Consider the following 18,075-nt stretch of genomic DNA (forward strand, 5'->3'; position numbering starts at 1 on the left):
ATGTGTCAGCAATTACTGAAAGTGACTCCTGCCTCATTCTCCTGCACTTAAGCATGCGCCTGCCCAGAGAGTATATGTGTCAGCAATTACTGAAAGTGACTCCTGCCTCTTTCTCCTGTACTTAAGCATGCGCCTGCCCAGAGAGTATATGTGTCAGCAATTACTGAAAGTGACTCCTGCCTCATTCTCCTGCACTTAAGCATGCGCCTGCGCAGAGTATGTGTCAGCAATTACTGAAAGTGCCTCCTGCCTCATTCTCCTGCACTTAAGCATGCGCCTGCGCAGAGTATATGAGTCAGCAATTACTGAAAGTGACTCCTACCTCATACTCCTGCACTTAAGCATGCGCCTGCGCAGAGTATGTGTCAGCAATTACTGAAAGTGCCTCCTGCCTCATTCTCCTGCACTTAAGCATGCGCCTGCGCAGAGTATGTGTCAGCAATTACTGAAAGTGACTCCTGCCTCATTCTCCTGCACTTAAGCATGCGCCTGCCCAGAGAGAATATGTGTCAGCAATTACTGAAAGTGACTCCTATCTCATTCTCCTGCACTTAAGCATGCGCCTGCGCAGAGTATATGTGTCAGCAATTACTGAAAGTGACTCCTGCCTCATTCTCCTGTACTTAAGCATGCGCCTGCGCAGAGTATATGTGTCAGCAATTACTGAAAGTGACTCCTGCCTCATTCTCCTGTACTTAAGCATGCGCCTGCCCAGAGAGAATATGTGTCAGCAATTACTGAAAGTGACTCCTGCCTCATTCTCCTGCACTTAAGCATGCGCCTGCCCAGAGAGTATATGTGTCAGCAATTACTGAAAGTGACTCCTGCCTCATTCTCCTGTACTTAAGCATGCGCCTGCCAAGAGAGTATATGTGTCAGCAATTACTGAAAGTGACTCATGCCTCATTCTCCTGTACTTAAGCATGCGCCTGCCCAGAGAGTATATGTGTCAGCAATTACTGAAAGTGACTCCTGCCTCATTCTCCTGTACTTAAGCATGCGCCTGCGCAGAGTATAAGTGTCAGCAATTACTGAAAGTGACTCCTGCCTCATTCTCCTGTACTTAAGTATGCGCCTGCCCAGAGAGTATATGTGTCAGCAATTACTGAAAGTGACACTGCCTCATTCTCCTGTACTTAAGCATGCGCCTGCCCAGAGAGTATATGTGTCAGCAGTTACTGAAAGTGACTCCTGCCTCATTCTCCTGCACTTCACCATGCGCCTGCCCAGAGAGTATATGTGTCAGCAATTACTGAAAGTGACACTGCCTCATTCTCCTGTACTTAAGCATGCACCTGCCCAGAGAGTATATGTGTCAGCAATTACTGAAAGTGACTCCTGCCTCTTTCTCCTGTACTTAAGCATGCGCCTGCCCAGAGAGTATATGTGTTAGCAATTACTGAAAGTGACTCCTACCTCTTTCTCCTGTACTTAAGCATGCGCCTGCCCAGAGAGTATATGTGTCAGCAATTACTGAAAGTGACTCCTGCCTCTTTCTCCTGTACTTAAGCATGCGCCTGCCCAGAGAGTATATGTGTCAGCAATTACTGAAAGTGACTCCTACCTCATTCTCCTGCACTTAAGCATGCGCCTGCCCAGAGAGTATATGTGTCAGCAATTACTGAAAGTGACTCCTGCCTCATTCTCCTGCACTTAAGCATGCGCCTGCCCAGAGAGTATATGTGTCAGCAATTAATGAAAGTGACTCCTGCCTCTTTCTCCTGTACTTAAGCATGCGCCTGCCCAGAGAGTATATGTGTCAGCAATTACTGAAAGTGACTCCTGCCTCATTCTCCTGCACTTAAGCATGCGCCTGCGCAGAGTATGTGTCAGCAATTACTGAAAGTGCCTCCTGCCTCATTCTCCTGCACTTAAGCATGCGCCTGCGCAGAGTATATGAGTCAGCAATTACTGAAAGTGACTCCTACCTCATTCTCCTGCACTTAAGCATGCGCCTGCGCAGAGTATGTGTCAGCAATTACTGAAAGTGCCTCCTGCCTCATTCTCCTGCACTTAAGCATGCGCCTGCGCAGAGTATGTGTCAGCAATTACTGAAAGTGACTCCTGCCTCATTCTCCTGCACTTAAGCATGCGCCTGCCCAGAGAGAATATGTGTCAGCAATTACTGAAAGTGACTCCTATCTCATTCTCCTGCACTTAAGCATGCGCCTGCGCAGAGTATATGTGTCAGCAATTACTGAAAGTGACTCCTGCCTCATTCTCCTGCACTTAAGCATGCGCCTGCGCAGAGTATATGTGTCAGCAATTACTGAAAGTGACTCCTGCCTCATTCTCCTGTACTTAAGCATGCGCCTGCCCAGAGAGAATATGTGTCAGCAATTACTGAAAGTGACTCCTGCCTCATTCTCCTGTACTTAAGCATGCGCCTGCCCAGAGAGAATATGTGTCAGCAATTACTGAAAGTGACTCCTACCTCATTCTCCTGCACTTAAGCATGCGCCTGCGCAGAGTATATGTGTCAGCAATTACTGAAAGTGACTCCTGCCTCATTCTCCTGCACTTAAGCATGCGCCTGCGCAGAGTATATGTGTCAGCAATTACTGAAAGTGACTCCTGCCTCATTCTCCTGTACTTAAGCATGTGCCTGCCCAGAGAGAATATGTGTCAGCAATTACTGAAAGTGACTCCTGCCTCATTCTCCTGCACTTAAGCATGCGCCTGCCCAGAGAGTATATGTGTCAGCAATTACTGAAAGTGACACTGCCTCATTCTCCTGCACTTAAGCATGCGTCTGCTCAGAGAGTATATGTGTCAGCAATTACTGAAAGTGACTCCTGCCTCATTCTCCTGCACTTAAGCATGCGCCTGCCCAGAGAGAATATGTGTCAGCAATTACTGAAAGTGACTCCTACCTCATTCTCCTGCACTTAAGCATGCGCCTGCGCAGAGTATATGTGTCAGCAATTACTGAAAGTGCCTCCTGCCTCATTCTCCTGCACTTAAGCATGCGCCTGCGCAGAGTATATGTGTCAGCAATTACTGAAAGTGCCTCCTACTTCATTCTCCTGCACTTAAGCATGCGCCTGCGCAGAGTATATGTGTCAGCAATTACTGAAAGTGACTCCTACCTCATTCTCCTGCACTTAAGCATGCGCCTGCCCAGAGAGTATATGTGTCAGCAATTACTGAAAGTGACTCCTACCTCATTCTCCTGCACTTAAGCATGCGCCTGCGCAGAGTATATGTGTCAGCAATTACTGAAAGTGACTCCTACCTCATTCTACTGCACTTAAGCATGCGCCTGCCCAGAGAGTATATGTGTCAGCAATTACTGAAAGTGACACTGCCTCATTCTCCTGCACTTAAGCATGCGCCTGCCCAGAGAGTATATGTGTCAGCAATTACTGAAAGTGACACTGCCTCATTCTCCTGCACTTAAGCATGCGCCTGCCCAGAGAGTATATGTGTCAGCAATTACTGAAAGTGACTCCTGCCTCATTCTCCTGCACTTAAGCATGCTCCTGCACAGAGTATATGTGTCAGCAATTACTGAAAGTGACTCCTACCTCATTCTCCTGCACTTAAGCATGCGCCTGCGCAGAGTATATGTGTCAGCAATTACTGAAAGTGACTCCTGCCTCATTCTCCTGCACTTAAGCATGCTCCTGCACAGAGTATATGTGTCAGCAATTACTGAAAGTGACTCCTACCTCATTCTCCTGCACTTAAGCATGCGCCTGCGCAGAGTATATGTGTCAGCAATTACTGAAAGTGACTCCTGCCTCATTCTTCTGTACTTAAGCATGCGCCTGCCCAGAGAGTATATGTGTAAGCAATTACTGAAAGTGACTCCTGCCTCATTCTTCTGTACTTAAGCATGCGCCTGCCCAGAGAGAATATGTGTCAGCAATTGCTGAAAGTGACTCCTGCCTCATTCTCCTGTACTTAAGCATGCGCCTGCGCAGAGTATATGTGTCAGCAATTACTGAAAGTGACTCCTGCCTCATTCTCCTGCACTTAAGCATGCACCTGCGCAGAGTATATGTGTCAGCAATTACTGAAAGTGACTCCTGCCTTATTCTCCTGCACTTAAGCATGCGCCTGCGCAGAATATATGCGTCAGCAATTACTGAAAGTGACTCCTGCCCCATTTTCCTGCACTTAAGCATGCGCCTGCACAGAGTATATGTGTCAGCAATTACTGAAAGTGACACTGCCTCATTCTCCTGCACTTAAGCATGCGCCTACCCAGAGAGTATATGTGTCAGCAATTACTGAAAGTGACACTGCCTCATTCTCCTGCACTTAAGCATGCGCCTGCCCAGAGAGTATATGTGTCAGCAATTACTGAAAGTGACTCCTGCCTCATTCTCCTGCACTTAAGCATGCGCCTGCCCAGAGAGAATATGTGTCAGCAATTACTGAAAGTGACTCCTGCCTCATTCTCCTGTACTTAAGCATGCGCCTGCCCAGAGAGTATATGTGTCAGCAATTACTGAAAGTGACTCCTGCCTCATTCTCCTGTACTTAAGCATGCGCCTGCGCAGAGTATATGTGTCAGCAATTACTGAAAGTGACTCCTGCCTCATTCTCCTGCACTTAAGCATGCGCCTGCGCAGAGTATATGTGTCAGCAATTACTGAAAGTGACTCCTACCTCATTCTCCTGTACTTAAGCATGCGCCTGCGCAGAGTATATGTGTCAGCAATTACTGAAAGTGACTCCTACCTCATTCTCCTGCACTTAAGCATGCGCCTGCGCAGAGTATATGTGTCAGCAATTACTGAAAGTGACTCCTACCTCATTCTCCTGTACTTAAGCATGCGCCTGCGCAGAGTATATGTGTCAGCAATTACTGAAAGTGACTCCTGCCTCATTCTCCTGTACTTAAGCATGCGCCTGCCCAGAGAGAATATGTGTCAGCAATTACTGAAAGTGACTCCTACCTCATTCTCCTGCACTTAAGCATGCGCCTGCCCAGAGAGAATATGTGTCAGCAATTACTGAAAGTGACTCCTGCCTCATTCTCCTGTACTTAAGCATGCGTCTGCCCAGAGAGTATATGTGTCAGCAATTACTGAAAGTGCCTCCTACCTCATTCTCCTGTACTTAAGCATGAGCCTGCGCAGAGTATATGTGTCAGCAATTACTGAAAGTGACTCCTGCCTCATTCTCCTGTACTTAAGCATGCGCCTGCGCAGAGTATATGTGTCAGCAATTACTGAAAGTGACTCCTACCTCATTCTCCTGTACTTAAGCATGCGCCTGCGCAGAGTATATGTGTCAGCAATTACTGAAAGTGACTCCTACCTCATTCTCCTGCATTTAAGTATGCGCCTGCTCAGAGAGTATATGTGTCAGCAATTACTGAAAGTGACTCCTGCCCCATTCTCCTGCACTTAAGCATGCGTCTGCCCAGAGAGTATATGTGTCAGCAATTACTGAAAGTGACTCCTGCCTCATTCTCCTGCACTTAAGCATGCGCCTGCGCAGAGTATATGTGTCAGCAATTACTGAAAGTGACTCCTGCCTCATTCTCCTGCACTTAAGCATGCGCCTGCCCAGAGAGTATATGTGTCAGCAATTACTGAAAGTGACTCCTGCCTCATTCTCCTGTACTTAAGCATGCGCCTGCCCAGAGAGTATATGTGTCAGCAATTACTGAAAGTGACTCATGCCTCATTCTCCTGTACTTAAGCATGCGCCTGCACAGAGAGTATATGTGTCAGCAATTACTGAAAGTGACTCCTGCCTCATTCTCCTGTACTTAAGCATGCGCCTGCGCAGAGTATATGTGTCAGCAATTACTGAAAGTGACTCCTGCCTCATTCTCCTGTACTTAAGTATGCGCCTGCCCAGAGAGTATATGTGTCAGCAATTACTGAAAGTGACACTGCCTCATTCTCCTGTACTTAAGCATGCGCCTGCCCAGAGAGTATATGTGTCAGCAATTACTGAAAGTGACTCCTGCCTCATTCTCCTGCACTTCACCATGCGCCTGCCCAGAGTGTATATGTGTCAGCAATTACTGAAAGTGACACTGCCTCATTCTCCTGTACTTAAGCATGCGCCTGCCCAGAGAGTATATGTGTCAGCAATTACTGAAAGTGACTCCTGCCTCTTTCTCCTGTACTTAAGCATGCACCTGCCCAGAGAGTATATGTGTCAGCAATTACTGAAAGTGACTCCTGCCTCTTTCTCCTGTACTTAAGCATGCGCCTGCCCAGAGAGTATATGTGTTAGCAATTACTGAAAGTGACTCCTACCTCTTTCTCCTGTACTTAAGCATGCGCCTGCCCAGAGAGTATATGTGTCAGCAATTACTGAAAGTGACTCCTGCCTCTTTCTCCTGTACTTAAGCATGCGCCTGCCCAGAGAGTATATGTGTCAGCAATTACTGAAAGTGACTCCTACCTCATTCTCCTGCACTTAAGCATGCGCCTGACCAGAGAGTATATGTGTCAGCAATTACTGAAAGTGACTCCTGCCTCATTCTCCTGCACTTAAGCATGCGCCTGCCCAGAGAGTATATGTGTCAGCAATTACTGAAAGTGACTCCTGCCTCTTTCTCCTGTACTTAAGCATGCGCCTGCCCAGAGAGTATATGTGTCAGCAATTACTGAAAGTGACTCCTGCCTCATTCTCCTGCACTTAAGCATGCGCCTGCGCAGAGTATGTGTCAGCAATTACTGAAAGTGCCTCCTGCCTCATTCTCCTGCACTTAAGCATGCGCCTGCGCAGAGTATATGAGTCAGCAATTACTGAAAGTGACTCCTACCTCATTCTCCTGCACTTAAGCATGCGCCTGCGCAGAGTATGTGTCAGCAATTACTGAAAGTGCCTCCTGCCTCATTCTCCTGCACTTAAGCATGCGCCTGCGCAGAGTATGTGTCAGCAATTACTGAAAGTGACTCCTGCCTCATTCTCCTGCACTTAAGCATGCGCCTGCCCAGAGAGAATATGTGTCAGCAATTACTGAAAGTGACTCCTATCTCATTCTCCTGCACTTAAGCATGCGCCTGCGCAGAGTATATGTGTCAGCAATTACTGAAAGTGACTCCTGCCTCATTCTCCTGAACTTAAGCATGCGCCTGCGCAGAGTATATGTGTCAGCAATTACTGAAAGTGACTCCTGCCTCATTCTCCTGTACTTAAGCATGCGCCTGCCCAGAGAGAATATGTGTCAGCAATTACTGAAAGTGACTCCTGCCTCATTCTCCTGTACTTAAGCATGCGCCTGCCCAGAGAGAATATGTGTCAGCAATTACTGAAAGTGACTCCTACCTCATTCTCCTGCACTTAAGCATGCGCCTGCGCAGAGTATATGTGTCAGCAATTACTGAAAGTGACTCCTGCCTCATTCTCCTGCACTTAAGCATGCGCCTGCGCAGAGTATATGTGTCAGCAATTACTGAAAGTGACTCCTGCCTCATTCTCCTGTACTTAAGCATGCGCCTGCCCAGAGAGAATATGTGTCAGCAATTACTGAAAGTGACTCCTGCCTCATTCTCCTGCACTTAAGCATGCGCCTGCCCAGAGAGTATATGTGTCAGCAATTACTGAAAGTGACACTGCCTCATTCTCCTGCACTTAAGCATGCGTCTGCTCAGAGAGTATATGTGTCAGCAATTACTGAAAGTGACTCCTGCCTCATTCTCCTGCACTTAAGCATGCGCCTGCCCAGAGAGAATATGTGTCAGCAATTACTGAAAGTGCCTCCTACTTCATTCTCCTGCACTTAAGCATGCGCCTGCGCAGAGTATATGTGTCAGCAATTACTGAAAGTGACTCCTACCTCATTCTCCTGCACTTAAGCATGCGCCTGCCCAGAGAGTATATGTGTCAGCAATTACTGAAAGTGGCTCCTACCTCATTCTCCTGCACTTAAGCATGCGCCTGCGCAGAGTATATGTGTCAGCAATTACTGAAAGTGACTCCTGCCTCATTCTACTGCACTTAAGCATGCGCCTGCCCAGAGAGTATATGTGTCAGCAATTACTGAAAGTGACACTGCCTCATTCTCCTGCACTTAAGCATGCGCCTGCCCAGAGAGTATATGTGTCAGCAATTACTGAAAGTGACACTGCCTCATTCTCCTGCACTTAAGCATGCGCCTGCCCAGAGAGTATATGTGTCAGCAATTACTGAAAGTGACTCCTGCCTCATTCTCCTGCACTTAAGCATGCTCCTGCACAGAGTATATGTGTCAGCAATTACTGAAAGTGACTCCTACCTCATTCTCCTGCACTTAAGCATGCGCCTGCGCAGAGTATATGTGTCAGCAATTACTGAAAGTGACTCCTGCCTCATTCTCCTGCACTTAAGCATGCTCCTGCACAGAGTATATGTGTCAGCAATTACTGAAAGTGACTCCTACCTCATTCTCCTGCACTTAAGCATGCGCCTGCGCAGAGTATATGTGTCAGCAATTACTGAAAGTGACTCCTGCCTCATTCTTCTGTACTTAAGCATGCGCCTGCCCAGAGAGTATATGTGTAAGCAATTACTGAAAGTGACTCCTGCCTCATTCTTCTGTACTTAAGCATGCGCCTGCCCAGAGAGAATATGTGTCAGCAATTACTGAAAGTGACTCCTGCCTCATTCTCCTGTACTTAAGCATGCGCCTGCGCAGAGTATATGTGTCAGCAATTACTGAAAGTGACTCCTGCCTCATTCTCCTGCACTTAAGCATGCACCTGCGCAGAGTATATGTGTCAGCAATTACTGAAAGTGACTCCTGCCTCATTCTCCTGCACTTAAGCATGCGCCTGCGCAGAATATATGCGTCAGCAATTACTGAAAGTGACTCCTGCCCCATTCTCCTGCACTTAAGCATGCGCCCGCACAGAGTATATGTGTCAGCAATTACTGAAAGTGACACTGCCTCATTCTCCTGCACTTAAGCATGCGCCTGCCCAGAGAGTATATGTGTCAGCAATTACTGAAAGTGACACTGCCTCATTCTCCTGCACTTAAGCATGCGCCTGCGCAGAGTATGTGTCAGCAGTTACTGAAAGTGACTCCTATCTCATTCTCCTGCACTTAAGCATGCGCCTGCGCAGAGTATGTGTCAGCAATTACTGAAAGGGACTCCTTCCTCATACTCCTGCACTTAAACATGCGCCTGCGCAGAGTATGTGTCAGCAGTTACTGAAAGTGACTCCTGTCTCATTCTCCAGCACTTAAGCATGCGCCTGCGCAGAGTATGTGTCAGCAATTACTGAAAGGGACTCCTTCCTCATTCTCCTGCACTTAAGCATGCGCCTGCGCAGAGTATATGTGTCAGCAATTACTGAAAGTGACTCCTACCTCATTCTCCTGTACTTAAGCATGCGCCTGCACAGAGTATATGTGTCAGCAATTACTGAAAGTGACTCCTACCTCATTCTCCTGCACTTAAGCATGCGCCTGCCCAGAGAGTATATGTGTCAGCAATTACTGAAAGTGACTCCTACCTCATTCTCCTGTACTTAAGCATGCGTCTGCTCAGAGAGTATATGTGTCAGCAATTACTGAAAGGGACTCCTTCCTCATTCTCCTGCACTTAAGCATGCGCCTGCGCAGAGTATATGTGTCAGCAATTACTGAAAGTGACTCCTGCCTCATTCTCCTGCACTTAAGCATGCGCCTGCGCAGAGTATGTGTCAGCAGTTACTGAAAGTGACTCCTATCTCATTCTCCTGCACTTAAGCATGCGCCTGCGCAGAGTATGTGTCAGCAGTTACTGAAAGTGACTCCTGTCTCATTCTCCTGCACTTAAGCATGCGCCTGCGCAGAGTATATGTGTCAGCAATTACTGAAAGTGACTCCTGCCTCATTCTCCTGCACTTCACCATGCGTCTGCCCAGAGAGTATGTGTGTCAGCAATTACTGAAAGTGACACTGCCTCATTCTCCTGCACTTAAGCATGCGCCTGTGCAGAGTATGTGTCAGCAGTTACTGAAAGTGACTCCTGTCTCATTCTCCTGCACTTAAGCATGCGCCTGCCCAGAGAGTATATGTGTCAGCAATTACTGAAAGTGACTCCTGCCTCATTCTCCTGCACTTCACCATGCGCCTGCCCAGAGAGTATATGTGTCAGCAATTACTGAAAGTGACTCCTGCCTCATTCTCCTGCACTTAAGCATGCGCCTGCGCAGAGTATGTGTCAGCAGTTACTGAAAGTGACTCCTGCCTCATTCTCCTGCACTTAAGCATGCGCCTGCCCAGAGAGTATATGTGTCAGCAATTACTGAAAGTGACTCCTGCCTCATTCTCCTGCACTTCACCATGCGCCTGCCCAGAGAGTATATGTGTCAGCAATTACTGAAAGTGACACTGCCTCATTCTCCTGCACTTAAGCATGCGCCTGTTCAGAGTATGTGTCAGCAGTTACTGAAAGTGACTCCTGTCTCATTCTCCTGCACTTAAGCATGCTCCTGCGCAGAGAGTATATGTGTCAGCAATTACTGAAATTGTGTTATCTCTGATAAATAACTTCTACCTACCAGCAGCTCTTTGAGTAGGGGCTGAAATTGAATTCTGTTGCACAAGTCATATGTAACTATGGTCCATGCACAGTAAAACCTAAGTCATAACATTTGTAAAATGCATTTTTGCTGATGCTAAATACATTTATAAATATTTCAATTTTAAACTTTATGACCCCTTTAAACTGTAATCATGTGTATTATGCAATATGTAACCCCCTCTTTGTAAATGTTTTCCCAATAACTGTATAAGTATTAGGGATGGGCGAATGTGCAAATTTTCGAATTTCGAATGTAGAACGAATGTTATTACCGAAATTCGAATTCTAAATTCGAATGTCGATAAGAACGAATATTCTTAAAAATTCGAAAATTGAATGTTATTTACAGTTTTCGAATGTCAGTTTCGAATTCGAATGTTTATAATTATATCGAATGTCTACATTCGAAATTCGAATTTTTCGAATTCGAATATAAATTCGAATTTTTTGAATTCGAATATAAATTCGAAATTTTCGAATTTGAATATTGCATAATTCGAATATTACATTTAAAAGCATTAGAAATACTATTACAATCTAAATTCAAATTTTTCGAATTCGAATACACATATTGCATAATTCGAATATTACATTTAAAGAAAAAGCATTAGAAATACTATTACAATCTAAATTCGAATTTTTCGAATTCGAATACACGTATTGCATAATTCGAATATTACATTTAAAGAAAAAGCATTAGAAATACTATTACAATCTAAATTCAAATTTTTCGAATTCGAATAGTGCATAATTCGAATATTACATTTAAAGAAAAGGCATTAGAAATACTATTACAATCTAAATTCGAATTTTTCGAATTCGAATATTGCATAATTCGAATATTACATTTAAAGAAAAGGCATTAGAAATACTATTACAATCTAAATTCGAATTTTTCGAATTCGAATACACGTATTGCATAATTCGAATATTACATTTAAAGAAAAAGCATTAGAAATACTATTACAATCTAAATTCGAATTTTTCGAATTCGAATATTGCATAATTCGAACATTACATTTAAAGAAAAAGCATTAGAAATACTATTACAATCTAAATTCGAATTTTTCGAATTCGAATACACGTATTGCATAATTCGAATATTACATTTAAAGAAAAAGCATTAGAAATACTATTACAATCTAAATTCGAATTTTTCGAATTCGAATATTTTCAAATGTAATCGTAAAATTCGAAACCGAATATTCGAAAATCAAATGTTAGAATGTTATGTAAACATTCGAAATTCGATTCGAACGAACTAATGTGTTAAAATTCGTGCCGTTTTTCGAATGTTGCGAAACATTCGCCCATCCCTAATAAGTATGTCACATATTATTAGTATTACTAGATATTACTAAAACATAAATACACTTACTGATTTCTTCAACATCCTTCAAAAATGTCTCCAAACTTCCCTCTTCAGTCATCTTCTAGATTACTAGAAGAACAAATATATGTTAATAACATTGCTTGATTTTATAAAGCTAGAAATACTGCAGAATCCTATCTCTGTGCAGAGTAGCAGAGACAATTACTATAGCACTTTTAACTATCCCACATTTCCAAAGCCGCTTTCGGCAAGCGCTCCAAGCAAGCTCTGCATTCGCTTCCAAGCGAGGTGCTGAGTGTTCGCTGAGTGCTCGGATGAGGCCAGTCCCAGCATTTCCCGTAGTGCCCTGGGTGCGCTCCAAGGTAAATACAGAATAATGGAAAAAGGAGTCACTCACAGGGTCTTAAATCCAAAATACCAATGTATTTATTGATGTTTCTGGGTCACCCCCATTTTCAAAATAAGCATACAGAAAAAGCAAACACTTACCCTCCTATATACCCCTACTAATCTAACAACACTCGTCGGCAATCGCGGCGATTAACCAATTTGAAATTAAAAACAATAACAGCTGTTAATAATAATACCAGGATCAGATATGTGCTATAGCGCTGGCGAGTAGGATCATGTTATTACGACATAGCAATGTAAATATACTTAGAATAACTTGATTACTGTTATAGTAAATTACAATAACACTAAAAAAACACAAAAAAGGTCAAATATCTAGCAACAAGCCTGTCATACAACAATATGGGGATAAACGTACATGGTGATATATGCATGTTAATATCACAGGTCACTATAATAGACAGGTTAGTATATAAATACGGGTTATAAAACTAAGATGGAAAGGTTCATATTATCTGTTATTAGGAACAAGATAGCATAGATGATACAACGCTAGACTATAATGGTAACATATTTAAAGGAAATTTAAATGGCTATTGTGTCATGAGTGCTCCACAAGACTAGTATTTTTAACTGGTACTTAATTGGGGATGGACATACTCATTCATAAAGTGTCAATGTGGACACTATAGGCAGCAATGCCAGTGCAGATGTAAATTAAGACCCCTAGGGGTCATAGTTCCCAAATTAAAGATCCACCTCACCTCCCTTTGCAAAAGGGTTTTAGCCCTATCCCCACCTCTAGTGGGGGTAGGGATGTGGTCGATGATAATGTACTTGAGATCGGTGACTTTATGTCCCACTTCAACAAAATGTCTGGCTACAGGCTGGTCAGAGGTTCCCTTATCCAGGGCAGGCCGTATGGCTGAACGTTGGTTGGCCATCCTGGTGCGAAGGTCATCCACCGTTTTGCCCACATAAAACATCCCACAAACCTATTGGAGCAGGTAAACTATGAATTTTTTGTTAGAGAACTTCTCTATGATACCAAGAGCAGAGAAAAAGAGAACAAGCTGACATTTACCACAACTTATACAATGGGGAAAGAAGGTATCGCAGAGACTCTGCATAACAACTGGAACCTCCTTACCACAGACAGGGATCTAACTTTTAAGAACATGCTGCCACCCAGGGTTGGATAAGGCAGGGCTTACTCACTTAGAGATCAACTCATCAAAACGGATCCTATTAACTGCTACAACAGCAGAACCTGGCTGAAAACATAACCAGGTTGTTTCCAGTGTTTGGGCTGTACCACATGTGGTGGACTCACCACAGGAAACCACTTCAGTCACCCATACTCAACAAAGAAATACAAGATCAGGCACAGAGTGAATTGTACCACAAAATTCATAGTTTACCTGCCCCACTGCGTTTGTGGGATGTATTATGTGGGCAAAACAGTGGATGACCTTCGCACCAGGATGGCCAACCAACATTCAGCCATACGGGCTGCTCTGGATAAGGGAACCTCTGACCAGCCTGTGGCCAGACATTTTGTTGAAGTGGGACATAAAGTCACCGATCTTAAGTACATTATCATCGACCACATCCCTCCCCCCACCAGAGGTGCGGATAGGGCTAAAACCCTTTTGCAAAGGGAGGTGAGGTGGATCTTTGATTTGGGAACTATTACCCCTAGGGGTCTTAATTTACATCTGGACTGGCATTGCTGCCTATAGTGTCCCCATTGACACTTTATGAACGAGTATGTCCATCTCCAATTAAGTACCAGTTAAAAATACTAGTCTTGTGGAGCACTCATGACACAATAGCCATTTAAATTGCTCATTTCCTTTTAATATGTTACCATCCATTTTATAAGCTATGGTATCTACAGACGGAGCAATTAAATGTTGATAATCCTGTATTATTATCAGTTCCATGTCTAGTTTTTCTTTGTTTATTTTGCATTGCTATAATAGGGAGTATAAACATTGTAATAAGTCTAAATCTGTTTTGTATACTATGTCATTATCTACATGAGCCCCTAATTAGAAACGCAATTTTTTCTTAATTTTTTCATTGTTTAATTTTTTGTGGTAAATTTTAACCTACATATTTTATCTTACTATAATGGATAAGAGTCTAGATTTGCATCCATGCTATCTTGTTCCTAATAACAGATAATATGAACCTTTCCATCTTAGTTTTATAACCCGTATTTATATACTAACCTGTCTATTATAGTGGCCTGTGATATTAACATGCATATATCACCATGTACGTTTATTCCCATAATGTTGTATGGCAGGCTTGTTGCTAGATATTTGAAATGTTTTGTGTTTTTTAGTGTTATTGTAATTTACTTTAACAGTAATCAAGTTATTCTAAGTACATTTACATTACTATGTCGTAATAACATGATCCTACTCGTCAGCGCTATAGCACATATCTGATCCTGGTATTATTATTAACAGCTGTTATTGTTTTTAATTGCACATTGGCTAATCGCCGCTTAGCGTCCGGTTGCCATGGTAACACATGTGACGTTTACGTCACGTGACGTTGTACAACTTCCGGTTGCGGCCGTGATTGCTGATGAGTAGTGTTAGATTAGTAGGGGTATATAGGAGGTTAAGTGTTTGTTATTTCTGTATGCTTATTTTGAAAGCTGGGGTGACCCCGAAACGTCAATAAATACATTGGTATTTTGGATTTAAGACCCTGTGAGTGATTTATTTTTCCATTATATATATATGTTTGTTTAAAAACTCTAACATGTTCTGTTAGTTTTGTGCTGTTTAGCAAAAATTATAGTAATAGTCACAGTGGTGTGTATGCGTGCTGCCACCGATACAGTGTACCCGTGTCACTGTTAGGAATGTTGTAAGGTAAGAGGAAATCAAGAGGGCGCACAGCTAGACACTGGAATTGATAGTGACTATTTGTAAAGTAAGTGTGTTACTTTCTAAATAATGATTGTGTTGGTAATGAAATGCAGGGAGAGGGCATAAAAATAATGTCCATAAAATGTTATTATATTCAATAGTTCAGTCTTTTACTGTACACCATTCGACACTTCTTTGTCTAGGGTAAGTAAATTGTGCTTACCAGAGGTGACCTCAATCTTATGAGGTGAGTTGTAGACTTGTTTGGATTAAAGATGTTTCTTTGGCTCTTGTCAAGTCGATTTTCTTTGTTCTTTGCTGGAGAAATCTTTATTCCAATGGAACCCTTAAGATCTTTGTTTCCAGGGGACTTCTTGGCAGAGGTATGTTGCTGTGAATGGAAATCCTGGACTCTCTTGAGTTGGTTGTATGTGCCCAATGTCGTTTGTTGAAAGGCAATGGAAAAACTTTTTCCTCTTGGTGATGAGAATCTTGTTGGTCTCAGGTGTTCACACCGGTTAAGATAGAAAAAGAAAAAAGAACAAGAACATAGCGTAATAACATTTTAATAAAAAGCTCTTTTTATTTTACTAAGTTAATGCGCTTACATTAATTGCCCTCAATCATGGTATGAGGTAAGTTATAGACGTGAAATAAGTTATTTGTTATCCTGGTCAGTTCTCTGGTTGCTGCAGCGCTGAGATTGCCAAATGCGGTATATGGTTCTTTAACAAAGTTCAACCTGCTAGCTGCACTTGGAGGTAAATAAAACCAATGTATTTGCTGTAATCAAAAAAAGCACCTGTGTTCTCAGTTTGAGAATTCAAATGGAGCGTATGGGAAACCCGCCAGTTTTGTGTGTTGTACAAAGCGGGATATGCTCACAAAGGCATATGAAATTACTGACCAGGATAACAAATAACTTATTTCACGTCTATAACTTACCTCATACCATGATTGAGGGCAATTAATGTAAGTGCATTAACTTAGTAAAATAAAAAGAGCTTTTTATTAAAATGTTATTACACTATGTTCTTGTTCTTTTTTCTTTTTCTATCTTAACCGGTGTGAACACCTGAGACCAACAAGATTCTCATCACCAAGAGGAAAAAGAGAGTCCAATATTTTCCATTGCCTTTCAACAAACGACATCGGGCACATACAACCAACTCAAGAGAGTCCAGGATTTCCATTCACAGCAACATACCTCTGCCAAGAAGTCCCCTGGAAAAAAGATCTTAAGGGTTCCATTGGAATAAAGATTTCTCCAGCAAAGAACAAAGAAAATCGACTTGACAAGAGCCAAAGAAACATCTTTAATCCAAACAAGTCTACAACTCACCTCATAAGATTGAGGTCACCTCTGGTAAGCACAATTTACTTACCCTAGACAAAGAAGTGTCGAATGGTCTAAATTAAAAGACTGAACTATTGAATATAATAACATTTTATGGACATTATTTTTATGCCCTCTCCCTGCATTTCATTACCAACCCAATCATTATTTAGAAAGTAACACACTTACTTTACAAATAGTCACTATCAATTCCAGTGTCTAGCTGTGCGCCCTCTTGATTTCCTCTTACCTTACAACATATATATATTGTTGTAAAAAATACTTAAAAAAGGGAAAATTAATACCATACATTCCCAGCCATCATTAAAAAACTGTTTGTTAAAAAAAACATGAAAATACCTCAATATAACAGCGCATGGTAATACATTTGAAAAGATGTAAAACATAATTATGTAAGTGGGAAAAACATAAAGGAGCAGGGTAAAATTTAGTAGCAACATTCAGTGTCATGGTGTTGATAACTGAGTACAACTGGTTCAGAGATAGTTTACTATGAGTACAACTGGTTTGGAGATACTTTACTACGAGTACAACTGGTTTGGAGATACTTTACTACGAGTACAACTGGTTCAGAGATACTTTACTACGAGTACAACTGGTTCAGAGATACTTTACTACGAGTACAACTGGTTCAGAGATACTTTACTACGAGTACAACTGGTTCAGAGATACTTTACTACGAGTACAACTGGTTCGGAGATAGTTTACTACGAGTACAACTGGTTCAGAGATACTTTACTACGAGTACAACTGGTTCGGAGATACTTTACTACGAGTACAACTGGTTCGGAGATACTTTGCTACGAGTACAACTGGTTCGAAGATACTTTACTACGAGTACAACTGGTTCGGAGATAGTTTACTACGAGTACAACTGGTTCGGAGATAGTTTACTACGAGTACAACTGGTTCGGAGATAGTTTACTACGAGTACAACTGGTTCGGAGATAGTTTAATAATAAATGCATGCTGGGAGTTGTAGTCTTTGGCTTCTTTGTTGCGTTGTGAAGAATTTGTATGGGCAGCCTGGTGCAGGAGACCCTGAAATGGGAATGTTTTTTCTAAGCTCCCTTACTTGTGACGTCTCCACAGCGCAATGTCATCGCTGAAACAAATGTACCAGCGCTGGCTCTGAACGCTTGCCAAACGCAGCTACAGACTGTCTCAGTTCTCTGATTACCAAGTTTCTTAGGACCTTAGGCCCACACTGTACCCAACTCTACCCACTATCTAGACATGACTCCACAGCCACACCTGTGACCCAGATCTCAAGGACTAAGCCATCAGCGTCTCATCCCAGATATTCTTTGGGATATATTCTACTATCAATAGCCACAAGTCAGCCGTTAACATTTTAGTTGCAAACAAGTTGAGAGGCCCAATGACTGCTGTACCATAAAAGTAATATAAACAGTTGTTACTTTTCTGGGAACCATAAATACAAAACAATATCCTCTGGTTTGGTGTTTTACATTTTTTCTACTAAAATAGATATAACTGTGTTGAATTATTTTATATTTTGTGTGCTCAAAGTCCTGTAACAATGTAAGAGAAGAGATACAAGCAAGTTTTGACTGTCCCTTTAAGGACAGCGGCTTTATTCCTATAAACCACAACACACAGTTATCCCACTGACTTATAGAACCTTTATATCATTTGCTAAATTGCCGTC

At 42.6% G+C, this 18,075-nt stretch overlaps 1 protein-coding gene across 1 annotated transcript in view; it reads right to left on the reverse strand.

The window, feature by feature from the left end:
- TTC12 (tetratricopeptide repeat domain 12) overlaps nt 1–18,075 on the reverse strand; it is a 153,191-nt gene that overhangs the window by 128,782 nt on the left and 6,334 nt on the right. The window contains exon 2 of the mRNA XM_053689834.1: nt 11,850–11,912. Within this exon, the coding sequence (XP_053545809.1) occupies nt 11,850–11,901 (52 nt within the window). The 5' untranslated portion in view covers nt 11,902–11,912. The remainder of the gene's footprint in view (nt 1–11,849; nt 11,913–18,075) is intronic.

This window comes from Bombina bombina, chromosome 8 (genome assembly GCF_027579735.1).
Source record: "Bombina bombina isolate aBomBom1 chromosome 8, aBomBom1.pri, whole genome shotgun sequence".
NCBI classification, from domain to species: Eukaryota; Metazoa; Chordata; class Amphibia; order Anura; family Bombinatoridae; genus Bombina; species Bombina bombina.